This window comes from Cynocephalus volans, chromosome 11 (assembly GCF_027409185.1).
Source record: "Cynocephalus volans isolate mCynVol1 chromosome 11, mCynVol1.pri, whole genome shotgun sequence".
Classification (NCBI taxonomy): Eukaryota; Metazoa; Chordata; class Mammalia; order Dermoptera; family Cynocephalidae; genus Cynocephalus; species Cynocephalus volans.
Genome location: NC_084470.1, coordinates 106,419,727 through 106,447,061, shown reverse-complemented (window position 1 = coordinate 106,447,061; position 27,335 = coordinate 106,419,727). Strand labels below are relative to the sequence as shown.

At 37.0% G+C, this 27,335-nt stretch overlaps 1 protein-coding gene and 1 non-coding gene across 4 annotated transcripts in view; both read right to left on the bottom strand.

The window, feature by feature from the left end:
* RAB3GAP2 (RAB3 GTPase activating non-catalytic protein subunit 2) overlaps window positions 1-27,335 on the bottom strand; it is a 101,273-nt gene that overhangs the window by 29,151 nt on the left and 44,787 nt on the right. For 2 of the 3 annotated variants that reach the window (XM_063114386.1, XM_063114385.1), the window contains exons 5-20: window positions 24,461-24,508; window positions 24,309-24,384; window positions 23,745-23,846; window positions 21,061-21,160; window positions 16,747-16,845; window positions 13,568-13,716; window positions 12,439-12,518; window positions 12,220-12,309; window positions 10,822-10,961; window positions 8,899-9,115; window positions 8,194-8,337; window positions 7,879-7,961; window positions 7,482-7,546; window positions 5,784-5,874; window positions 2,959-3,086; window positions 59-272 (exon numbers count right to left, since the gene is read on the bottom strand). In XM_063114386.1, coding sequence (XP_062970456.1) covers window positions 59-272; window positions 2,959-3,086; window positions 5,784-5,874; window positions 7,482-7,546; window positions 7,879-7,961; window positions 8,194-8,337; window positions 8,899-9,115; window positions 10,822-10,961; window positions 12,220-12,309; window positions 12,439-12,518; window positions 13,568-13,716; window positions 16,747-16,845; window positions 21,061-21,160; window positions 23,745-23,846; window positions 24,309-24,384; window positions 24,461-24,508 — 1,826 coding nt within the window. Of the gene's footprint in view, window positions 1-58; window positions 273-2,958; window positions 3,087-5,783; window positions 5,875-7,481; window positions 7,547-7,878; window positions 7,962-8,193; window positions 8,338-8,898; window positions 9,116-10,821; window positions 10,962-12,219; window positions 12,310-12,438; window positions 12,519-13,567; window positions 13,717-16,746; window positions 16,846-19,142; window positions 19,219-21,060; window positions 21,161-23,744; window positions 23,847-24,308; window positions 24,385-24,460; window positions 24,509-27,335 lie in introns of those variants that run through there. The other variant, XM_063114387.1, reaches the window with a different exon arrangement.
* On the bottom strand, window positions 14,515-14,646 carry LOC134391424 (small nucleolar RNA SNORA36 family). Its single transcript, XR_010024964.1, has one exon. It is a non-coding gene; the product is annotated as a small nucleolar RNA SNORA36 family (small nucleolar RNA).

Here is a 27,335-nt window from a genome sequence, read left to right as displayed (position 1 = left end):
CATTCCTACCCGTCTTTCTACAAGGAAGATACCAAGAGCTGTTTATTACTTTACTCACCTAACGCCACATATTCCTCTTCACTTATCTTCTTTATGTTGAGCACATCTTTCTCATATTCTAAATATTCCAGGAATGTTTTTACAGGCAACACCCCATCCTTATCATGAGAAAATCGGACAGTAGTCCTGGTGTTCTCTTGCTTATATTTCTCTAACAATGCCTGGAGCTTAAGCAGTTCTTTTTCATCAAGCCTTAGTAACACAGCCAAGTCCTTAAAAATAAAAATTTTTAAAAAGTTCTGAATAGACCACGTCTCTTTCTATAGATACATCACACATGTCAATCCCATTATCTAAACTGAAATTCAAGTCTGTAAGCAAAAGATGATTTTTTTTATCACTGTGATAACTATTAATGTACTCTGCTCAAACTTTACTCTCAAATTACATTTCACGAGTAGGAGTCTATTTAAACAAAGTAATCTCGAAACACTGAAAGTACCATTTAAAAAAGTTTCTTGAGAGCATGCTATACTCTTCTAAGATGTTAGAATTTTAATAAACACATTATTATGTAATCAAAAAAATTTAAAAGTGTATCAACTGCAACTCCTGTCATTCTCAGGAAACTAAAAAACCTTCCTAAATTAAATGCTTATTTATTAAGCAGCATAAGCACTATAAAATAAAAATATGGGAAAATAATTCTCACTGTATATACATGTAAGTCCTCCACGCAGCTCTCAGAGATATACTTTTCATGACTGAAAAGTCACAGACATCATCTGCCAGCCTTTTAAACTATTTTCAGATACCACATGTGCAGACATATCTCCAGGTACTAGCACCATGTTTCTGAATTAGGGCAAGCGCACACACAAGCACGCACACAAACATAGTCAACGACCACAGATCAGCCACAGCAAGCACAACCTTCTTTCCCATGCCACGTAAGCGAGGCCACTTTTTTTTTTTTTTAACTGAAACACAGTTGACTGTACCTATCTGTGGGGTGTAGAGTTGCATATCAATACATGTGTGCAATATGTGATGCTCAAATCAGGATAATTAGTATATTCAACATTATATCCTTAAATAAGAACAGTTTCATTTATTTGTTTACTTTAGGCTGTTATTTTTAAAAACTAGTAAACTGCAGACTATTAAACACATACCAGTAGTTCAATGTACTGAAATTACATGTGAGCTTATATGTAATATGTCCCACAAACAGCAAAAACGAATTAATTCAAATCTGAATTTCAGTTTTATATGTACAAAAGTAGCCATTCAGCCTAGCTGGCTGCATGTTTTTGAAACATCCAAACAAGTCTACAAGAAAATATGGTTTTAATTCTTAAAAAGTGTTTTGAAAATAATCAAAAATAATAATAATAAAGAACTATCTGCCAACTGATTTTTAAAATTTTATAATTCTTTTATCTTTGCATAGTATATTGGATATAACAAGAGGAAATGAATTCTATAAGAGGATATATATTGCGCTATCAAATAGAAATTAATTCTGTAGAAGACTAGTAATGATGTATATTTAACTTTCTTTGGCAGGGCATATGAGAGAATTTGGATCTTAGGAGACTATTAGGCATTGAAGAATCTATGAAATATCTAGGCAATTCTGTAGACATCACTTAATCCACTTGAATCTTCCTGTTGCTTAAAATTATTTTACCCTATTGCTGAAGTAAAAAGAAAAACAAAAGATCCTAAAAAATGGTTAAATCATTTATAACGGCAATCACAGATTATCATTATGATTGTCAAAATATATAAAATCCATCAAAAATCTCAAAGACAAAAGAGAAGATATTAGAATGTGTGGGTTGTTTCCATTACAGAGAGAAAAATTTCTCATTTTTCTGCTTAAAAATGTCTTATTTGTGTATATGTGTACCTAAGATAAAAGGCTTCCACTTTTTTTTTTTTTTTTTTTGTGACCAGTAAGGAGATCGCAACCCTTGGCTTGGTGTCGCCTGCACTGCGCTCAGCCAGTGAGCGCACCGGCCATCCCTACATAGGATCCGAACCCGTGGTGGGAGCACCGCTGCGCTCCCAGCGCCGCACTCTCACGAGTGCACCACAGGGTCGGCCCAAGGCTTCCACTTTAAACCTCAATAAACTTTCAGATACAGCAGAAAAAATTTTTAAAAAGCATTATCAGTGACTTGACAATTCACTAAAATCATCTTACGACTCCCCCTTATTTAAGTGAGGACACAAGGCTACAAAGCCAGGCAGCCTGCCCAGTGTCACACAAGAATCTGAGGGACAGAGAGAAGGCACTATTTCTCTCTATTCCCTGTTAAGACAAACTTCCTTTCTCTGTATGGAAAGTAAGAATTTTGTACACATTCGTCAGAAGTAAGCAATACTGCACTGTAATACAGATTACAAGGGGCTGTCACTTTTTTAATGCTTTATAGAGTAAAAATATAGAACATTTATTACAATTATTTTGAACACTTGTATGTAAGATAGAATACTTTAAAATATATTTCATTATGTCATACACAAAAGGGAAAGATATGAATTTGCTAACAACACAGAAAAACTGGTTTCTTCTGTTTGGCAAAAACATTTTTTTTGTTTGTTAAAAGGAATTATTGTTTTGCCACATGAGTAAGCTGAGTATATTTTAATTGCAAACCTTGTCCAGAAATAGTTGTTTTATGAGAAGCAACCTTAAAAAAATGAGTTGGAAAAAACTCCCAGAAGATTCTAGACTAGTGAAAATGGATTAACAGTAAAATGTAATATCCTTGTATAAATAATATAAATTTAGCAGCACGGCAAAGAGAGCCAGCAGGGGGCCTGGTAAAGAAAATACACCTTTAAGCTTTAAAAAAAATTTTTAATGTTCTACTTCCTTACAACTAATCTAAAAAATTAAAAATAATCAGACTATTTTGTATAATACTAAAATTTTGGATTACTCACATTATCAGCGAATGGTGGGTCTGAATGAAAATCAAGGGAATTTAATTGATTGACAGACTCATAAAGATGCAGCAATTTCAGTTTATTGGCACAAAACTGTAGCAATCCTTCATCAATAGACTCAAGCTCTAAAAGGCAGAGGGAAAACATGTTAAGAGTATTCAACAGATTCACAGAAAGGCTTTTCTTTCATTAAATTGCTTAATATTACATAACTCCCTGATATTCTGTTGTATTAAGTATTGGGATACTTAAGCTATACTAAATTTTGAAAGAAAAGATGATTTTCCATCATGGCCAAATGTCTAACTTTTTAAATGAAATAAGGTACTCTAACAGTAGTGGGAAATAAAAGGAGGAGAAAGTGCAGAAATTTCTTCATCTAATACTCATATTTAAAGAAATTACCTGGAAACATCTTTGAAAATGTTCACCCTCACACCATAACTCATATGGTGCCTATTACGCTCACACACTGAGGTAGTCAAAAACAAAGTTGCCTGGCTCTTCCCATTATCATGGTGGTCAAAGATAACACAATTCAACTAGAAACTGTGGATTGTGACAAATGTGTAGTCAAGAAATCAAAAGTAGAATTCCACTTAATACCCTCCATTAATCATGTTGTATTTTGTTCACGACTAATGCTGGAGAAATACTCTCCATATAATACACTTCTGTATAATAATTTAAATAATTGTATCTAATACAAAACAAATATTTATTCTTTAAAAAGGCAGACCCTGAAAACCCCCAAGAAATGCTATTTGGAATACAGTAACGTAGAATACTGTTCAAGTTCTTATAGCTATAATAAAACTAAACATACAAAAATACTTGAAATTTTTAGGATTCTCATTTATGAGTAGAGCCTGAAACTGTGATGACTGTACAGAACTCCAACAGTGGTGCTACATTTACGTCGAGCCCAGAGCAATATAATTTTTCATTTAATAAATTTTGATAAGGGGTGGGGGGAATATTTATAGGTATATTGTGATTATTAAAATAGGTACATCTAACAAGTTGGGTGCACTAACGAAGTTCACTATTTATCAAAAGTCAGCTTTACACATCTGTTGAAAGAAGTCAATAATGAGATTACATTATCTTTTCTAAATTTAATAAATGGCACTGTGGCATGCAGAAACATGAAATTTCTCACTGAAACATAATGCCAAGCTGGGGCCACTAGAGCACAGCAGAAGAGGAAAAGAGACTCATGGAGTTCATGAAGGTGGGAGAAGCTGCGATGAGAGGAAGAAGGGACCACTCGAAGTGTTTCCAGCCCTGACCATCTCAAGGCTGGCCCTGGTGAGCACACAGAGCAAGAGCTGGCAAAGCCGCAGCTGTGCCCTTCATATGAAGTTGCTTGGAGGTGGCAGGGGAGAAGAGGGCCTTGGAGGCCCCCAGGCCAGCAAGACCACTAACGGGGTTCCCACAGACCCACACAGGAGTGAGGAGCCACTCAGAAGCCGGTGAGTCATTGCAAGGGACCAGCACACGGCCTGTCCCATGGGAAGTGTTTGGAGCTTGGGTACTGCGAGAAACAGGCACATCAGAACACTGGGGAACAGCAAGGACAGCTGATCTGCCCTCCAATCAGCACAGGACCACTCAGAGGAGACTGGTCAGGAGTATAGAACTGCAGGGGGTGCAGTAGCCGAAAAGACTTGAGCTCCTGAGCTGGAGTAGTGCAGGCGGTTCCCTCCCTCCCCACCCCACGCCTCACCTCCCTCCGAAACCCGGCCAGTGAAGAAGCCGGCCATGGGCCGGCACCCCCCCACCTCTGCCTGCACCCCTTTCCATCTCTCCCTCCCATTGCTCCACAACAACACTTTAAAATGTAAATAATAATAATAAATAAATTTTTTTAAATATTAGAAATTAAAAAATTTAAGAACACACACAAAATCAATAATGAAAAAGAGTCTCAAAGTTAGGATGCTTGGAGTCCTGAAAGAACATATTATGATTTGTTTACTAAACCACTTTAACCTGGCTTAAGCATAATTAAATATAAAGCTGGTTTTACATAATTAACATGACCAGCAAAAAGTCACGACTAGATGAAATCAGTACACTGCACACTTCAATTTAATTGATGTTAGTAATTCAATCTTTCTAGCTCAGCTGGATAGAGTATGGAGTTACAACCCTACAGTTTCAAATGGAATTATTTTTCAGACAAATTTTGAATAGTAAAAAAAAAACCCAGAAACTCAGAACTCATAATCTAATCATAGTGTATGATTTTGGAAGTCCTAACTCTGTGAGGGAAATGGATGAGAAAATGTAGATGCTATACACTAATGGAACTTTAATCCAAAGCATAAGCATTTTTTATCATTATCTTGGTCTAAGTGACATTTCTTAAAAATGCCTCCCCTGTAGAAATCTCTCTCCTCTCCCAAAGTTAAAAGACAATGGCAGCAAGGGATTCTGGTTGATTTCTGTATGCCACCAGCTAATTTCTCCTCATGCCAATGGCTTTCACAGTGTTCTACAACTATATCAAAATAAGCACTTCTCATAATTCTACACTGATATCTTTTCTGACAGCAGAGGGATTCAAAAGAAAAGTATTTCTAATAAGAAACAAGAGTCAATATATTCAGATACAGCTCAGATAAAGATCAACTGCATGTGTTAAACAGGGAATAACAAGGGTACCCAAATATTAAAGGCATGAAATAAGTTTCCTTATTTCTTATATATATTATTTTCATATTAAAGTACCATGATGGTATCATAGCAATTCACAGCTTTTTATAAGCAAAGTTTGAAGTGAGACCATAACCTCCAATCACTACATATTCTATTACCTTGATTTTTTAAAGTGTCCACTAATGTCTGAGTGACATTTCTAAGGCAGGAAAATGGCAAACGTTCACTTGCCAAAATGCTTTCCAAAGCCTAGAAGAAAGATAAGGAGCAATGCTAGTAATTATAAGGCAATGATTTTGTTTTTTACATTTTATATTTATGCCAATACTTTCTCTACACCAAATTTCAAAGGGAAGCTCCACATGTAAGATGTTTTAATATACATACCTGAAAATTGAAGATGCATTATAAGTAATATGCAATCAACTTTATGTCATGCCAAACACGGTAGAATGACAAAAAGTCCAGACTAAGAGTAAAACTAGAAGGCAACCAGTATTTAACAGAATGGCCAAGACAAAATAGAAACAGACATAAAGCTATTCACCAATAATAAGAAGCTGAAAAAGCCTATACTAGGCATAAATGAAAAGCAGAGGTTACTGTCATGTCAATATAAAAGATGACAACTTAGTTATAGCTTAATAACTGTAACTGGATGTCGCTGGCTGAATCTACAGGCCATACCAGATATATATACTCCCCACCCTGACTTACCTACTTCTCCCCATCCTCCACGCCTACAGACTTTTTAAGAGTCTTCATCACCAGTTACAAAATATTTCTTCATGACTAATGTGGCAACCATCAAAATCATCAACTGGTTAAACAGCAGCTCAAATTCATGTTTATCCTTTCATATTAGCATATTAAATTGGATTTTAATTCATGAAATTAAATAGTTTAAAAGGTAGGCTGATGATGTGGCATGAGACATGTGTCAGATTGCAACACAATGACCTCTGTGTGGCGGGGGGACTTAGAGGGTGGCTCAAGATGTCGGTTAGGCCTATGATGAGATGACTACCTGGAGGATATAAATAAAGTGACTAAAAGAGGCAAAAACCCAGGAGAAGTATAATCTACCTCTGTCCTGCCTACGATTACACAGGGTAGGTATTATTCAGTCTCCTATTATTTATTCCCCTATTATCCAGTTTCCTAAACCTAAACTGGATTCTTTCCTTCCTCTATAGTGTCATAAAACAGCAAACAACTTTCACTACTGGGTTTTCTAGTATTTTTTTTATATAACATACAGCTTCATACATGATTCAGTACTATAGTAAAAAAACAACAAAAAAACCCCACTACGCACTATGCTAAAGTTACCCGATTTTGTTGTCCCATGATATAAGATAACAAGAAAGATGGCATCAAGATGAGAAATGTTGGGGTTAGGACCCTCTCTACTACAAATTTCCTAAACTGCCTCTCTAGATGCCTGCCCACCTTGTCATCACAGTTATCAGAGACTTGGCCATGAGGAAAATAAGAGACAATAAGCACCGTCAGTGGAATGAAAAACACAGTTAAAAGCCACAGACATGCCTGCTCTACAATAAATCAAGAAGTGTTTAAAAAAATGACTGCAACAGAAATCACTATTTACTCAGTTTTCCATGTATGTACGTAGCTGTGAAATAATAAGAAATATACACAAGTCTGGAAATGCTACTTAACTTAAAAAAAAGAGAGAGACAACAGGAACCTCCACATGGGAATACAAAGAGAAGAGTATGAATAAAAACATGAAAAGATGTTAGCTGGTCATGTTCCAAGGGAGACAGGAATTTTCTTAAGAGGGACATATAATAGCTACTCAGCAGGAAATTTCGTACTTTATATACACTTACTTGTTTTTTGGTGGCAGGGTACTTAATATCGAGAATTAATTCCTTTATTTCTGTTTCAACCAAATCTATAAAAAGAAAATTAATCAAAGTAAAATGTTCATTTTTATTACAGTGAAATATTACTCTGAAAGAAAATGAACATATTTGTACTATCAGTCAGTCTAAAGGATTTTGGGTTCTCATATTATGTTTTACTGTTATTAATTTAATATCTCCTAGACAGCACACTTTATCCTTACAGAGGAATTCCAATAAAAAATACTGTATCTCACCTCATTCTGAGAAGGTAAGATAGCTTATCAATATGCTTAAGTATTTTGATCGCTCAACTGAGAATATTTTATTGATTTAAAAAATGACAGAACAGTGTGCTTTGTTTTTATTATAGGACACTTACCAAGATAGGGAGATTTTGTTTTCAGTAAGGCTGCTAGTTTCTTCACTAAGTGTATGTCCTTCGCTCGTTCACTCTTCTTATCACTAAAACAGTAAATACAACAAATTCATACAGAATGTGAAACTGTTTTCCTTCTGATTCTGATACACTCCAACTTTCCTTTTCCTTTACATACTTCCTATTCAACTTTAAAGATATTAGTCTAGTGATAATGGAAACAACAAAATGATACCTACAGAACAAAGCACAACCAACTAAGTGACGAGGACAAGTCAACAGAGGAGCATCAGTCAGCAGACACTCAACGAGCCTTACCTCAGTGCCAAATGGAAAGGAACATTCACTGTCTTCACACTTCCAGACACCGGATCAACAAGACAGATCTGGTAAGTCTGTGGCTGCCAGCTCTGACTGGTAACATTATTTAAGCCCATTATCTTATAGCCAGGATACAGTAGCCTAAGGAAATCATATGCCAGCACAGTAAAAATATGAGAAAAAAGAGAAATGTCAAAAGGTGCTTTCACTATAGCTAGGGAGCCCCACATTATCATCACTCCAGAAGCATTAATAAGGCAAATAAACACTGACACCAAAAATATAAGTAAAGGAGGACTTGACTACCAGAGTTCTACCTTGCTAAAAGTTTCTAGAAAATTAAATGAAAAAAATCGGGTGGGTGTTTCAATGGCAAACAAAGCATTCACCTCACTTAATGTCACCACTGGAGGAACCTGAATGGGTTGTTCTTTTCGCGCCTTCACAGCACAAGCGACAGACACGTGGCAGCACCATGCTAACTTTAATTCAGAAGCATACCATGGCATTTTCTATCATTTTTGTTACTAAATACTTAATCCTTAACTATACACCAGGCACTCACAAGAAAACACCATGATAAAGAACTTTACAATTCCCACACAACTTGTAATCTAGTAAGTAGGTTCAGTAAAAGCTTTACATTAATAAAAGTATTCCTGCATTTTTTGTAATTAGAAAATGCCAGGGTTTGCAGCTTACCTGCAGTGCTTTCCTACATTGAAAGCTCCTACTCTAGGTCCCTGCTGTGTGCTCCACACTTCTAAAATTCCCCTTCTTGGCGCATAGATCACAAGGAACTGAGCTACTCGACTTGGACCTTGAGTATTTCCAAAAGGGGAAAAATCCACCTTTTCTGGTACTCTTTCATGGAGGTCCTCTACAATTTGAATCCATCCAATTTGTGCATCTCGGTACCCTTGAAAACAGAGGAAAAGGGAAGCTAATTAGTTAATTAATCTCCTGAAACAGTCTGGAATATTGGGGGGGAGGGACTAGAAAAGCTGTAAAAGTGCATTATCTTTTTATTATGAAATATCTTCAACAGAAAGATAATAACTATAATAGATATTCGATCCATCACCAAGCCTTATCAGATCTTAATATTTTGCTATATTTACCTCATATCACTATTTTTCTTTAAAAATAAATTATAGACATCATTAAAGCCTCCTAAACATCCCTCCCTGCTCCCATTCCCTTCCCTCCCTCTCTTTAAAAGATTCCCTCCCTCATTTCAAAAAAATTCTGGGGAGACGATCAGGTTTAGATATAAAATAAAAGCCCAATTAAAATACAGGGAAAAGATCAAACTGACTTCCTGCTACATAGGCCACTCAGTGGTATGCAGATACGGGGAAGACATGTGCTGTAGAATGATGTGAGGAGGCAGCAGTCCACGCTGTCTTACATTTTAGGGTGGTCCCTCCCATAGGCAATTGATCCCTCTCCCTGAAGCACACAGTGCAAAGGAAAACTGCACCAGCTGCAGAAAGTCAGCCAACAATGCAAGCAGTAAGATCGCCACAGCACATTTGGGCCAGTCAGTATGCTATGTCTTCTGTATTTTGGAAAAGTCTCACTGAGAACACACCTTTGATGTTGTTTAGAAGATGTATCTGCAGCACTGAAACTTATTTCTGCAGACACTTGAACGTGTGTCAGGTAAAGACTGCCTTTGCCTGTCACTGTAGGAGTTCTCTGGCAAGAAGGTGATGGTGGCCATAATTTGGTTCAGAGTAATTTAATGTCCTCAAATCCATTAATTCTCGCATTGTATAGTGCAGACAAGATTGTGACATAATTGTGGTTTCCAACCAGTGGTCTATGCTGACATGTTACTATTCCTGATGACTCAACAATGCATTCTCCCCTTCTGCCTTAGGGACAATGTGCCCAGTTAAAAGATATTTTCAAGTCTCCCTTATAGTTAGGTGTGACCATGTCACTAAGTCCTGGTTAATGTTTTGTAGATAAAAAAAGATGGAGGGGCTTCAGGGAATGTCTTCAAAGTAGACTGGCTCAGTGGGCAGGAGTGCCTGTCTTCCCTTCTTCTCCTTGCCTATGAGAACCTTGAATGGGGAAGCTACATGGAAGCAGAATGGGTTCCTGAGCATACCGTGGTAATAGAATGTCAATGCTATACCTGGGTTTGTTATTAGCAGCTGAATAAAACTCCTAACTAACACAGCTACTCATAAACCAAGTGGATTGACCCAAGCATATGGATACAAAAGTCAAGTCAGTGAATATGGATTTTGCTAGGTTTTGCTGTATTAAATCTGAAAGACTTGGCATTGTAGATTTGGGGAGAACATTTGGCTCAAGAGTGGCCTTGTGAAGGGGAATGAATAGCAGGGATAAGAAACTAAGTTCAAATTGTCAGTGATAGTGAGAATTGAAAGAAAGTGCATAACGCACAGATCAAAAGTGCCTATGAAGTAATCAGACTTAAAGGATGTACAAATTAACTACTTGATCAAGTGTTGCTGATCTGAATTCATGTTTAAAAAACAAAAACTGTGTCATCAACCAGAAGCTGAAGGATGCTATGAAAACACTGCCTAACTATTGGGGTAAAAAAGTGAGTTAACTTTTTTTCTGGATTTTTTTGAAAGGAAGTACCTTTCCACATGCGTATGGCAATTCCTCTAGTTACATCCAATAAAATAACTCTGCCAAAGTCATCTGTTACAGCTGCCAGTGTGTTACATGGAGATAGACATATGCTTTCACCATGGCGTCTAGAATCTGGAAGTCCAAATCTGATATTTAAAAGAAAATAAAAAGCTCAAATCACACTCCAATCTAGAAACATAATAGAATAATAAAATTCATAAACAAAATAGGTGGAATCTGTTTTACATAAAGAAATATGAACCTTGTCTGGATTAATAATTTATTAATCATACCTGACATCTACAATATAAATACATAAAATAAAATTAAAACACAGTCCTACGTAGGTTTCCTACATATGTATCTACAACCTTATTTTAGAATACTTCGCATCTACACAGGCATGTTTTGTCAATTTTAAGTTCTTGTTCCTAATCTGTTCTCTTTTTTGCTAGATATCTTATCTTGCTGACACCAATTTATCTGCCTGAAGCAAAAATTTTCCTTTTTCTAAATAGTTACCTCTAAACTGCCAGTGGTCTATAATCGACCTTATTAGAACTGTGACTAAAATAAAAATAAAGAGGTGCTGAAAAGGACCTGGATAGTTTCATTTTGAGAAAAGTCCCTGAGATTAAGTGTTCAAACTTTGTTACATCTATTTAAGGAACACAGGGCCATGTGGCTAATTTCTTAATTCTTGGGTAAATTTAGGAAATGTGGTATGTTATAATATTTTTAAATAAGATAAAAAAAGTCTTAAAAGATAAACTTTAATAAATTTTAATAACAGTTAATTAGTTGGCTCTCTTTAGGTGAACAACATCTAAAAAAAAGGGGGGGAGGAATTCTTTATATTAGTTAATAAAAAACAATTTAAAAACAAAACCAAGCAAAAATCATGTTCTCCCCCCAAAAACTACAAACGCACTAATGCACCCTAAAGCACTACTAAACTAAACAAGGGAGCACGAGCCAGTATTTGGAATAGCATTTGAATACACATGACTCCGGTTTTAATTTTTTAAAGAAATCACTAAGTACTTTTTCAGTTTATACAGCTTAGTGACAACTAAACTTTTTAAAGAATTCTTTCAGCTATCATTAAACTAATTCTCCTGCAACTTAAGCTAAGTTTATAGATGCCTGTTAAACAGCACACTCAACAAATACATTTTGAGCATCTACTATGACAGAGAGACAGCTGTGAACAAAATAGGTAAGAACGATTCTTCTCATGGAATTTACATTCTAGTGAGGAAAAAAAATCCCACATTAATGACTGTCAGAAGTTCCAAAGACTTAATGAGATCAGCAAATCCACTAAGCAAGGGCACTGAAAGACTGTAAGTTTAACAATACATTTCTAAAAGCACTAAAATTTGGGACACATGACAGACTTGCCTGACAGCTAATGGGGTAGCTGGTTCAACCTTTGGCTTTTGCTTTTGGACAGCTTCTTCTTCGTGTTTACTTTTCCAGCCAAGCCAACCACTAAAAACAAAGAAAATTTAGAACAAAACTAGAGCTTCCAGAGTTTTACAATGCAGACTATCAAAATGAAAGTTAACATCAAGCTAGATACAAATTAGATAATTTTTAATCTAACTGTTATGTAATTACCTGGCAGCATTAAATAAAGCAGAAGTGAGTTTACTTGCAACTGCTAGCGCAACATGAGATAATAATGGTTGTGTGCTTCCCTGAAAAACAGAAAATTTGAAAGAGAAAACTTAGTAGCTCACAAAGAAACAAAATATACTTTCTAAATAAGGCTTACTTCATAAACTTTTGAAAAGTTGTAAAGCCTGAACTAACAACTAACCTCTTTCAAAAGGTACAGTAAAAACTTTATTTTAGGAGAAATACAATACAGTTTTAATTCTATAGTCTAAAAATAAAATCATCAGTAGCCTATTTTACCTTCAGGATTTCCCTCTTTAAATTATAGTTTAATTTTAAATTTTAAACTGTGATATTCAGATGACAGTATCCTACTTTTCCATCTACACACGACTAGCTCTTGTCCCTCATACATGTATGTATGTGTGTGTGTTTGTGCGTATGTATATTTTAAATAAAGTAAGAAGAGAATTTGTACAATTCTGAGAAGGCTGCTTTTTAAGTGAGAAAGAACTGCCAAATTGAACACCTAACTTTCTCCATTTTAGGAAGTAATTTTCACCACTTACATGAACTTTAGTTGGTAGCTTGTTCTGTCTTTACAATTTCTCATTTACTCAAATTCCCAGTGGGCTGAGTTCATTAACAGCCCTGAGCTTCTGTCTATTGCACCATTATGTATATATATTTATTTATATTTATTTATTTAACTTCTAGAGTTGAAAAATACAGTATTTGTAATAAAAAACACACTGGGTGGGATTAAATAGGATCATACACTTGATGTGTTAAAGAAAGATGATGATGATGATGATTTTTTTATTTATAGAAACAACTGATTGTACATATCTGTGGGGTACTGCATTGATATACCAACAGTGAAAGACAACTCAGCTGCCAAAGAACTCAGGGCTTCCAAAAAAAAAAAAAAATGTTTGTTTTATACTGAACTTGGGTATCTTTCCAGCTGATCTAAAGAATTTAGAAAAAAGGTAGTTGAGATTAATTTCAACTTCAACTGAAACTGAGAAATGTAAGCTGCTTAATCTTTCTAAGGCTGTTACCACATTCAATTTGTAGACAAGTTGAAAAATCAAGAGTGGCCTCATCATCAGTGATGAACTCATACCTCTAACGCATAGAAGAAGCCAGTGAATGGATTGGATCCTACAGTGATGTACTGAGACATGGCAGGAGGACTGTTTTTAATTGCAGCATTAAATCCACCTATATTGGAAGCAGTCTTCATTTGATCAAAAGGGGATAGAGTCATAATACCTAATGATTAAAAAAAAACAAACAAAAAAAACCCACACGATTTGAATGCATTGACAGGACATAGTCATTTCAGATCATTAAATTTTTAATTCAGTTCCATTCTAAGATTCTAACTACTTAGTTTACCTAACAGACAAAAGTCATTTTTTTAAAAGCTACAAAATCAACAAGGCTCTCTCTAAACAACAGCCAGAGGGACATTTTTAAAGGTACCCACCACTTGGAATCCATCAACACCCACTGCCTTTAGAATAAACTCCGACCTCCTTACCCTATGCGGTCTGACCTCCATCCACACCTGTAGCTCAACTTTGCCCCACTTTCCCTCACTCTTTACAATCAAGTCACACCAACCTCCTTCCTGTTTCTTGAACACTCTGAGTCTTCAAGACCCTAGGTCTATGTCCTTGCTGCTTCATCTGCCTAGAATGTTCTTCCTATAGCTCTTTCCATCGCTGGCTCTTCACCTTTCAAGTCTCAGTCTGAATGCTACTTCCCTGGAGAGGCCTTTTCTCACCAGTTACCTAAGTACCCTCTTCCTTTACTCCCTATCATAACCTTCTGCTTATTTTCTTCAGGTTGCCTACAGCATTTTGATATTACTATATTTATTCATTTAGTTTGTTTATTTTTTGTCTCCCCATTACCAGAATATAAACTTCATGAGGGCAGAAGTCCTGTCCTGTATTTCTAGCATCAATACTGGTCCCTGGGATATAACATGTACTCATTTATTTCTTGAATGAATTAATCAGACCTTTACATACAATAAAGTTTATTGCATTTTTTGTTTTTTCAGTTTGTAGGCTGGGGAATAAATGAATAGAGTAATATTTTCTATCCAATCATTTTCCCTAGCCAGTTTCAATGTTCCAAAGTTTAATTAACAGAGCAGAGAAGTTACCCTGAACTGAACTCAACACTTTGGAATACATCAGAATTTTTTTTTTTTTTGTCTTTTTGTGACCGGTAAGGGGATCGCAACCCTTGGATTGGCGTGTCCCACACTGCGCTCAGCCAGTGAGCACACCGGCCATCCCTATATAGGATCTGAACCCGCGGCGGGAGCACCACCGCGCTCCCAGCACCGCACTCTCCCGAGTGCGCCACGGGGTCGGCCCACAGCAGAATTTTTATGTTAGCAAAAAAGTAAAGACACACTGAAATGTTTACCAGAAAGGTTTTTATTACAGAATATTCCATATAAGAATTAGGCAGTGAACAGAAAAAAGGCAGGTATTTGACCTGTGTATCAAATGCCTTCTGTTAACCCCTCTAGACTGATGCTCCCTCCTTTTCTCCCTGCTCTCTCTCCAAGGGGCCAGCTTGCACAGATCATGCTGACTTCTAATTGGGTTCAGACAATGGATACTCCATCAGGAGTTCAAAGAGAAAGGAGAATAAAGTCAGGATATTTATTTCTCTGGTTCCCTCCCTGAAAAAGCTGGCTGTGTCCCTTGAACAAAAGTCATCATGCTCTCCAGCTGCTGGTTCTACTCATTGTCTCCAAGTTCTGGAACTGCTCCCTGCCCTCCTCTCTTTAGGCCTCGAGTGGTTAACAGCTTGGCTGCTAAAAAGCCCTGGGATACTATAGTATCCCTTGTGGTTCTCCTATACCACATCTTTATAAACTGTTTCTCTGTAAATAAACTTTCTTTAATTATCCTATTTCAAGTGTAACATCTATCTTGTATTAGGACTCTGACTGATAGAACGTATATTTAGCAAAATTGACGGGAAAGGCTCTTCATGATATACTGATTGAAAAAGGACTATGATATAGTTGGTATGATATAATCTCATTTATGAAAACATCTCTGCATGACCATATGCATATTATACATGCACTTACACACATACATACATCAGAAAGTCTGTAAGAATGTTTACCAAAATGCCAGTGGTGAATATCTCTGGATGGTAAGGTTTAACATTTTTTTCCCCTTTTCTCTTTATGTATTTACATACTACTTGAATTTTTTAACAAGCATATAGTATATTGATAAGCAGAAAAAAATACATATAGACTTTAAAATAATATTTCCTTCTTCACCCACATTTCTACTACCTTAATTCAGAAGTCCATTACTTCTTAACAAAATTATTATAGCTTTCTAGTCCTGACCCCTCCATTCCAGCCTCTAAACTGCCACCACAGTGACTTTTGAAACAGGCAAAAGTGGTGTTACTCCTTTGCTCAGAATTCTTCAGTGGCTCTCGACGCAGTCAGGAGAAAGATCAGAATGAAAACATTTAGATCCTCCTCTGCTTAGTGTACTAGGCCCTTCAGAATCTGACTCCTGTGTACATACTTGGCCTCACTTGTGCAGCTATCCCTGGCGCTTGCTGTTTCTCCAGCACACTACATTCTTTCACCCCCACCTCTATGTTCATATTGGCTAGAATCTCTCCTCTGTGCTTATTCTCCTGGTCGACTCCTACTCATTCTTTCAATCTCAGATTAAAGTCAAGCTCCTCTTCCCTGTTGCTCTCAATGCGAGGGGCTTTCTCCTCTGCTCCCATTACACTCGATCCACTTGTCTACTACAACATAACAATGATCATTACGTTGCAGTACTGTAGCTATTCTTGTGTGTTTCTTCCAACTAGACTCACAGTACTGGACAATACAGACCATGTCTATTCATCTATACTCTTGATGCCTAATACACTAAGCCCTCAAATACTGGTTGTAGGAATTTGTTTTTATCTATATTCTGCTGGTTTAAAGGTTGTATTTTTAAAAGACTGATCATGAACCAAACTTGTCCAAAGAAAAATTAAGTCAAATAATGAGTGACTTAAAACTGAAAAATACTGCTGCTGAGGGCATAATTAAACCTTTATTAAAACTTCTTCCATTTCTTAAAGACAAAGCCTATGATGATCTGAGTCTAAACTAACTTCCAAATGTCTTATTAAAGGAAATGTATTTTTTCACATTAAATGTCAACTTCTAATAAATGAGATACTTCAATCAAAAAGTATAAGAAGTAAATTTCAAAAGAATATGAACTATAAAATGCTTACCAACACTGGTATGATCAATAATAGTGTCAATATCCTGTAGACCCCATTTCTTATAAGCTAATGGTGGTGGTTGTATGTTCTCATTGCCTGATGCTGCAGCTGTCAAAGATAAAAATTCGATAATCCAAACAATTATAATGGATAAATTGAAGCTTTAAAAAAAATCATTAAAAGTATAATTCATTATTCAAAAATGTCAACTATTAATAATGAAGCAAAGTAATAAAAACAAGGCATAAAGTAAGAATTATTCATGCCAGGACAATGCACATAAAATGCAAACATTTAAAAGACTAAGTTGAGAGGCTTCCAATCAAGATGGTGGAACAGACAGTCTCCAGTGTCACTCTCTCCCACAAATCAACCAATTTACAACTATTAAAAAGCAATGACAGCCAAGCTGGGGCCGCTAGAGCTCAGGGGAAGAGGAGGAGAGATCTACAGAGTGCATGAAGGCAGGAGAAGCTACGATGAGAAAAAGAAAGGATCACTCCCACCATTTCAAGCCCCAGCTGCTTCAAGTCTGGAGCTGGTGAGTACACAAAGCAAGAGCTGACCAAAGCCACAGCTGTGCCCTTCAGATGAAGTTGCTTGGAGGCAGCAGGGGAGAAGAGGGCCTTGGTGGCCCTCAGACCAGCAAGACCACTAACAGGGTTCCCATGGACAACCACAAGAGTGAGAAGCCACAGCAGATGAAAGAAAGAGCCACTCAGAGGCTGGAGAGTCATTGCAAGGGACTAGCACATGGCCCATTCTACGGGAAGTGTTTGGAGTGAGGGTGGTGGAGGAGATGGGTCCACTGGAGGACCACTGGGGCATAGCATGGACAGCTGATCTGTCCCCCAATCAGCACAGGCCCACCTTGTATAGACTGGTCAGGAATATAGAACTGCAGGGAGAGCAGTTTGCTAAAAAGACTCAGGTCCAGACCACAGTTTATGTACAACCCAGGTGTAGTGGATCTCACAAGACTGGGAAGTACCTACAAAGTCAACCATTAAAACTTAAGCTGCACAAAAAGCTTTGCCCAGGGAGTCAACAGCAAAGCAGCACTTTAGCTCAACCACAGGGCTCAAGTGCTGGTCCCCACAGGAAGTTCCCCCATTTTAGAAGTAAGCAAAGGACAATAAATTAGTTCCAGTGCAGAGTTTAAGTGGTGGAAACAGTGAATAATCCAATACAGAACTGAAAGAAAAAACAAAGTACCCACAGACCAGAGACAAAGTTTGATATTAACTAGTAAAGGTCTCACTTCACCAATGAACACCTATAAAACCTAGAAGGACCGGAAGCACCCTCAGTCCCCAAGCCAGGGAGGGCCGGGGGCCTCAACCATGCCCCTTGACACCTGCAACCAGCCCAACAATGACCACTGAGCTGCTGCAGGAAACACCCCAGGCTCCTGAGCCAGGGCGGTGGGGGGCCAAGGGCTTCAGCTACATCCCCGACACCTGCATTCAGCCCAGCAATGACAAAGCCTCCACTGGAATCCCCTGGTCTCCCCTGCAGGAATGAGTGGGGTGCTACTGGCCTCAACCATGCCCTCCCTCCCTCTTCGTTCTCCCACTCTATTTCCTTCCCCCTTCCCCTCTCTCCCTCTCACCCAAATGACCTGCAACATCTTAGAACATAAAAACAGATGGAGCCGGGGAATGACCCCTCCTCCCACAACCAGGCAAGAAGCACGCCAAAAACATCACTTCCATGTGACCACAGCCACCACAATACCCACGGCTGCCGCAAAAGCAGCTAGACGCAACAACCACTGTGCAGATGGTCCACCAGCCTCTCAAGTGCATTGACACAAAGAGAGTCACCAGCGGAGACCAAAGAAAAGAAGAGGATGCCTCTCTCCACAAAGCCCATTCCAGAGAGACAGAAGAAGCATCTGCTCTACGATAATAGTCAAACACACCTCTCTCAGCACTGGACAGATCATCTAAGGCAACAAATCAATAGAGTAACTGTTACTCTTTCAGAAGGAGAGAAGAAATCTAGAGTTATCAGAGGTGGGAGGGGGAGGGAGAAGGGAATGGGGAGAGATTGGACAAGGGGCATGAAGAATAATTATGACTTGTAATAATGTACATGCTAATAATATTGATATGATCAATATACATCAACATTGAACCCCCAAAATATATATAATCAATTATGATTCAATAAAAAATAAATTAAAAATAAATAAATAAATAACTGAGTTGGCTGTCACAAGAAATTGACACTCAAGTGATTAGAGAAGACAACTAAAAATCCTACAATACTACTCCAAATCAAGTTGAATTCAAACTGCAACTGATGCCAAGTAAGCAATTTCACCCTCTTGAAAAAATGGGTAAAATCCTGGGAACAGCAATCAGTGCTTCACTCAATGGAAAAGTAAAAACCTGATATACCTGGTAGAGCACACATACAGCAAGTTCTCTAATCTAGGTAACTGAGGCCAGACTTGATAGAAAGATATGCTAACAGCAATAGCATTTCCAGGAAAATTAATGAAATGCCAATCTTCAACTTGAGTCCCTCCACCTTAGTGTGTAATAAGAGGAAAAGCAACAGTTACATCTCTTGCCACAGATTCATGCACAAACTCCCATTTTTCAATAATTCCCATGCTACATATTAGAACACTGCTGAATTCTGGCTATTTATTCTGCAAAGCTAAGAAAAGTACTTTAATAAAGGAAATATATAGTCCTCTAAATATTACAGATTTGATAGTAAGGCCAAGAAAAGTGAATTTTCCCATATGCTGAAATAAAGGTTACCACGATTTCCGGCTAAGTAACCAGAATTCTTTTTAGAACAACTCATAATAAGAGGGCACTAAGTGGCTTAATTCCTTACACCAGGAGACAAAATGGTTTTATGGTACAATGGTTAAAATGGCTTTAAACAGGAATTAAAAAGTGTTGAAAACTAAATGGCTGGCAATACCAATTATAACATATATTTCTATTTTATTAATAGAATTCTTACCTACATAAAATTGGCAGTCTCTTCGGATATATATATTAATGATGACTATTTTAAATCTTCTCAAGAAAATGAAGCTTATGATGGGTTAAGTTTAAATAATTTAAAAGATTATAAAAACAGGTATAAAAATTCAAAAATATTCTGATCTAATAAAAAGTAGCTATTACAAAAGAAGCACACAACCAAGACTTCAGAATTTTACCAATTACATAACCTGCTAAAAAACAGAAAAATTTTCCATTGCAATAGAAGATACTACATTTTCCCCCCAAAAAGAAACTGCTTATTTTGCATCTTAAAGTTCAGTTTGGATTTAGAAACAATTTTTATGAAGCAACAAACTTATCTTAATTAACCTATGTTTTCAGGAAATGATCTCAACCACTTAGAAGTTAAACTTTGTTTGCTTTAGGGTCACTAAAACTCACCTACCCAATCCAAGAAAACAAGGGGAAGTCAGTGCTACTACGGCATTTTCACTGACTTTTAAGACTTTTCTTTTTCATATTTTAACATATCTAAAATTGGGGTCTTAAAATCAATGGTGTGTCTTTCTTTCGCTGGCAACATTTTTTCTTCTTAGTGGTACATAAAATAATAGTGTATCTTACAATTAATGGCATGTTGAATTCAGTGAAATATGACATTGTCTTCCAAAGATATAACAGCATCAGAATATAAACTACAGGAAATAAAAGTAAGGATTCTTGATTATTTGTACAGTTTTTATCCCTAAGTCTAGAAATAATGTAGCTGCCCACATATACATTAAGTTTAGATGTCTATATTTCTTCACTCAGAACTATTCCAAGTAAAGCAAAAACAAGATGATGTTGACTCTCTGCTGGGTCCTGACTATGGTAGGGAAAATTCCCCCTGCACACAGCTGTATCTTTACCTTCAGTGAGGATAGAAGCAATGTATTGTCATGAGATTTTAGTACATTGGCCCTACAACTGCTAACCTAGTAAGAACTGGTATCTCGGCTAAATGCAACTGAATTCCTCACACCAATGTTGACTGTAAATACAACCGCAAATCTCTTTAATGGGCCAAGACATATGCTGAATCAGTGAAGAAAGCCTATTGATCCTGTGCTGGTCACTGTCCCCGGGCAACATGTGAAGAGCCTTGATGTTTCAGCTCTTGCCAATACCTTACTAAAGTAATCTACCCAACCATGCTCTCCCATGTCCACAGAAGCAAAGTTGTTTCCCTAAATCTAGTTCGGAAGGTCTTTTTTGTTTAGAAGACATACTTAATTCTGTAAGTAGGTCACATTAAAAAAAAAAAAAAAAAAAATCGTAAGTTAAATATTTCTTGCCCCAAAATTACCTTTTGCTACTTGATTTCGACAAGCACGAAGAGATTGAAAAAGGCTAAATCCATCAATAGTCACAATGGCAGCTGGATATAAGATACTCAACTCTTCATTCTATTTAAGAAGTAAGAAACAAGAAAATAATAAATTTTCTTAAGCAGATACACCAAATAAGCATATCTATTTATTTTACCTGGATTTCACGAATAATGTAAAATTAAAAAATGCTACGACTAAACTGTCAATGACACAACACACAAAGCAATGTCAGGCAGAGGATCAGCAAAACTACATGAAAAATTAACTTTAGAATGCCTTTTGGCCAAAGACTTAAAATTGCTCTCAAATATGAGATTTTGTGTATGTTAAATAACGGTCTCAGGATAGATGGTGAGAGCAACAAAAAATTTTACAATTTCCTAAAAACTAAATACAGTCGTTGATCAGACACAAACAATATATAAAAACAGAAAGAAGAAAACAACTCACCTGAAATCCCAGACATCTCAATGAACATCGTCAAATAAATTCATACTCATTTGCATAAACTATACCATATATAGTATTCTATAACATGTTTTTTATTACTCAATATGTCAAGGACATTTTTTCATTTCAATAAGTAAAGAAATCATTTTTTGTTGTGGCTGTACAGTATTCCATTAAATGTACCCAAATTTAACCAATTCCCTTTGATGGACTTTCAGTTTGGCTTCCTGCTTCCACTCTTGCTCTCTACAATCCATGCTCCACACAGCCAGCACAGTCTTAATCTCCTGATTAAAACTCTCCAATGGCTTCCCTCTGTGTTTAGAATAAAACCTGAACTCTTTCATGGCTGTAAGACCTGGCACACATATCTGATGTCATCTCATATCTTTCTGTCCTTGAACAGGGAAGTCCTCATCACCTCAGTCCTTCACATGTGCATAGACCTTCTCCTCTCATATGTTCACCTGCCTAATTCTTCTGATCATTCAGGTCTCTGCTCAAATGTTAGTTACTCAAAGACGCTGCTACTGAGCCTCGATCTCAAACGGTATCCCCATTCTCTCACCATATGACTATCTCATCAACACGATGACGCCCATCATAGTGCCTACCAGAGACTGGAATCACTTTGATATGTCTAGTTATTTACTGTTGGTTTCCCTCCATCCCCAAACTGTAAACTCCATGAAGGCAGAAAGCTTGTGTGTCTGGCATCTTCATTTTATTTCCTACCATTGTCTCACACCCAGCATGTCCCAAACCACATTCAGTAACCTTTATTTACTGTCAACACAGTCCCCTCTTCCAAATCTGCCAATGGCACTCCCTAGGATGAATATTTTAGAGACGTTTGACTCCTCTTTTTTGTATTCTATGACTCCAGACAATTACCAAGTCTTGTTCCTTCAAATTGATTTTTGTACTGTTCTTTTCTTTCCTCCCACAGCCATTCTGGTCCTGGTTCCCAACAATCCACAGCTATTACAGATAACTTAAAAAACCAGACAACTAGCCTCTCTCATTCCAATCTCTCACAACTCCAATTCACCCTCCAGAAAGAGTCCTTCGATATCCATTTGATTATATCACTTCCTTCTCATAAATTTTTAGGAGCTTCTCTCATCTCCTGAATCAATTTTTATTTCTACTTGGTCTTCAAATTTATGAAAAATTTGGCCACTCTACATACTCATCAGTTATTATTTTATAACATAGGTTTCTTTGTTGTCACATACATAGTCCTACCTAATTAACTTCCAGGCCCATCAGTCAAGGCTTAATTCAAATCTCACCTCCTCGATCAAAGTCGCTCTTACTGTCCTACTTCTCATGGAGCTCCCCCTTCACTAAACGTGTACAGAATTCACTCTTTCCATGTAAATTAGCAGTTAACTAGGTATTTCTTTATATTACTGATTAACTCATTCATAGTTACTAATAGGTATTAGTCTAGTCTCTCACTAGATTAAGTTTCTTCTATAGCTCCAGTCCATCTATCGTGCAATTAAGTCTACATGCACCTTATCACACATACAACTGTTTACTTGAAATCTTTTGGAAGCCAAGTAGTGCAAAAAAGGAAGGCATATTATATAGTTTTGACTCTGTACACTCACACAAAATAAAAGCATATTGTTTTAAGTGGCTCTACAATTATTTTTTGATTATGAGGCAACCAAATTCTTACAGGGCATATACAAAGAAGTGAAAGCCTTAGATACTCAACAGTATTATTTTCTCAGTCAAAACTGTCAATGAATTTAAAATATTCTCCACTATAAACAATAGTCCTTTTTCTGAGAAATTAAGTTCAAAGTAGTAGTCCTATTAACAATAAGGCCAGAACTTTTTCTTTTAGTATGGGTAATTTTGACACTAAATCCAAATTAAAAAGACATCAAGTTATATAATACTACATTTTTGCTTTAAGTCACCATTAAATTCTAAACATAAGACACTTTTTTTGTCTTTTAACTAAAGTACTTTATTTTATTGTAGAATGAATCAAATATTTTATTAAGTAAGTAAAAGCAAGTTTACTTTGGAGTTCATCACTCAGCTACAAGTAGATTATATTCCTAGAATATGACAGTACAGCTTACTGTGCCATAAGACAAACATATCTTTAAGTTTCCACCCAGTAAAGAGAGGAGAAACTGCCTTAAAGTAATGCCGCTGTTACTTCGAATATAATCTTTTATAGCACCTGCTCGGTCACACCAGGATGCCGGGGGATTTCGTAGGTCCTGCATTTGAGCTGCAGCACTGGGTCCTCATTCAACAGCTGTGCAAGCAAGAGCACACCACTCTAGGAGGAAGCACAGACAGGGTCCTGCTGGTTTTCTTACCAATACACCTGAACAGGCACGGCCACGCAGAAAGTACACTTTTTCAGCAGTTTTCCACAGACAACAGGCATTCTATTTATTTATTTGCTTGCTTGTTTAATTTTTTTGGCAGCTGGCTAGTACAGGGATCTGAACCCTTGACCTTTGACTTTGGTGTTATAAAACCACATTCTAACCAACTGAGCTAACCAGCCAGCCCTCCAGGTAATCTCCTTTCAGAAGAAAACAGCTTCATTTCTCTATATCTTCTATCAGAACTTTTCACGCCTGTCCTGGCCTCCACCCTCATAAAGCATCTACTACACGTTTCCAAGCAGCAGGTAATGAAGTCACAAACTATTATAATGGGAGGGTGGGGGGGGGGGGAGCATAACATGTACTGCAGTCAACTAGTGTTTCCAACTGCTGAAAACTCAACTTACCTCAGTGTAGAAGCGTACATAACCTGAAGTAAAACCCACCACAATGCAGGTCCAGTCAGGACGTCCAGTGGAACTCCTGTTACAAACAAAACACATGATCTTAATAACTCTTAAGTCAATGCAAAGAAAACAGATAAATTATTTATCCTTACCTCTTCTGGCTTGCTAATGGGATACACAGAGCACTCGTTACACATTCCCTAAAAACAAAACCAAAATCATATGCTTAGTCACTGAAATTACGAATTATTTTTCTATAACTTGATGTTAACGGGTAATAAGTGGAAGAAGACGTCTGTGAACCAGTTTTATTCAATGAGTAAGTAAAAATACAGTAAAACTCCACTATAAGTAGGGTCCATAAAATTCATTCAAATAAAATGTGACGTGGCATTCATTTGAGGTTAATAAAAAACAGTATTTTTCACTCTGTATTGCCATGAAAAGGATGAAAGTAAAGAAAACAAAACTTTACTCACACACCTGATTGCATGCAGAACAGAGAAAATCTCAAGTGATAACCAGGCAGGCATCTCCTACCATCCCCCTCCTCTGCACCAGCTGAGAACTTCGGCCTGCCTCCTTGTTTGAAATCAGGGGATGGCAGAGGGTAGGAGGAATTGCCAGTCACAATACATGCAAACTGCATGTCTGTAGGGTACATTATTTCAGGGACTTAACTGTATTTCAACTGGCTGGTTTCCTCTTCAATATTTTTCAGAAATAGCCCCTCATAACCTATTTCTAGGCACATGTTAGGTTTGATGTTTCCTAAAAAAGATATTTTTTCTGACATGTAGACTTGAAGTATTTGTCAGGAACTCAAAGACAAAGCCTCAAAATGAAAACACCTCCTACTGACTGACTTCTGTTTAACTTGTGAAATCTTAGGATCATCACCAGCTTATTCAAGAAACTATAAACACTCCTGCCCCATACACTGTACTAGGTAATCACTGGACAAAATTAATCTTTTTGTTTGCTGTTTTTACAGTAAAATGTTTGCTTTGCATTTCTGACAGAAATTAAATGTGTTTAAAATGCTTAGACTAAATGACCTAAGGAGAAATATTACCATTTATTCTTATAATAGTAGAAAACATTTTATTGAGGATCTACAATATGCTACACATGTACCAGGCACTTCTACTTGGTTGACTTTTTTTTTTTTTTTTGTCATTTTTTCGTGACCGGCACTCAGCCAGTGAGTGCACTGGTCATTCCTATATAGGATCCGAACCCGCGGCGGGAGCGTCGCCGCGCTCCCAGCGCAGCACTCTACCGAGTGCGCCACGGGCTCGGCCCTTGGTTGACTTTTATTTGAATTCAAAGTCTGAAGGATCTCCCTATTCATTTATTTTTTAAATTTTAACATTTACTTGCACATATCTGTGAGGTACAGTGTGTTGTTTCAACACATGTACATACTGCACAATGATTCACTTAGGGTAGATAGCATAATTTTGTACACAGTAGTCTACCACTTTGCCTCACCCCTAACCCTCTCCCTTCCCAGCCTCGGATAACTATTATTCTACCTTCTATTTCTATGAGAACTTTTTTTCCTTTGGATTACAGATAAGAGTGAGATCACGCAGTATTTGTCTTTCTGTGCCTGAGTTACTTTACTTAACATGATGGTTTCCATCTCCACCCATGTTGCTGCAAGTGACAGGATTTCGTTTCTTTTTATAGCTGAATAATATTCCGATGTGTTTATATACCACTACAATTTCTAGTACTATGTTGAATCAGGTTGGGGAAAGTGGGTATCTTTGTCTTGTTCCAGATATTACAGGAAAAGCCTCCAATTTGTGTCCATTCAGCTTGATACTGGCTGTGGGTTTGTTATATACAGCCTTTATTGTGTTCAGGTACATTCCTTCTATACCTAATTTGTTCAGTGTTTTTATCATGAAGGGGTGTTGGATTTTATCAAATGCTTTTTCTGCATCTATTGAAATGATGATATGGTTTTTTTCCTTCATTCTGCTGGCGTGATGTAACACGTTTACGGATTTGTGTATGCTGAACCATCCTTGTACCCCGGAATGAATTCTACTTAATCATGGTGAATGACCTTTTTCATATTTCATGGATTCTGTTTGCTAGTATTTTGTTGAGGATCTTTGCATCTGTGTTCATTATGGATACTGGTCTGTAGTTTCCTTCCACCTCCCCCAGTTTTGGTATGAGGTTGACGTTGGCTGGCCTCATAGAATGAGTTTGGTAGTATTTCCTCATATTCAACTTTTTGGAAGAGTTTGAGAAGAATTGGTATTAGTTCTTCTTTAGATGTCTGGCAGAATTCAGCAGTGAGGCCATCTGGTCCTGGGGTTTTCTTTGTTGGGAGACTCTTTATTACTGCTTCAATTTCAGTACTTGTTATTGGTCTGTTGGGATTTTCTAGTTCTTCATGACTCAACCTTCATAAGCTGTATGTGTCCAGGAATTTATCCATTTCTTCTAAGTTTTCCAGTTTGTTCACATATAGTTGTACACAGTAGTCTCATAATCCTTTGTATTTCCAAGGTATCAGTTGTAATGTCTCCTTTTTCATTTCTGATTTTATTTATTTGGGTCTTCTCTCTTTTTCTTCTTCATTTCTAGCTAAAGATTCATCAATTTTACCTTTCTGAAAAACCAACTCTGCTTCACCGATCCATTACATTGTTTTTTAAATCTCTAATTCATTTCTGCTCTGATATTTGTTACTTCTCTCCTACTGATTTGGGCTTTGGTTTGTTCTCATTTTTCCAGTTCCTTGAGGTGTAATGTTAAGTTGTTTATTTGAAGTCTTTCTTCTTTTTTGATGTAGGCATTTATTGCTATAAACTTCCCTCTTAGAATTGCTTTTGCTGTATCCTACAGGTTTCAGTATTTTGTTTTTTCATCTTCATTGGTCTCCAGGAACTTTTAAATTTCCTTTTTGATTCTTTTTAAACTCATTTGCTGTTTAAGAGCATGTTGTTTAATATCCATGTATTTGTATGGTTTCTAGTATCCCTTTGTGGTTCATCATGTTTG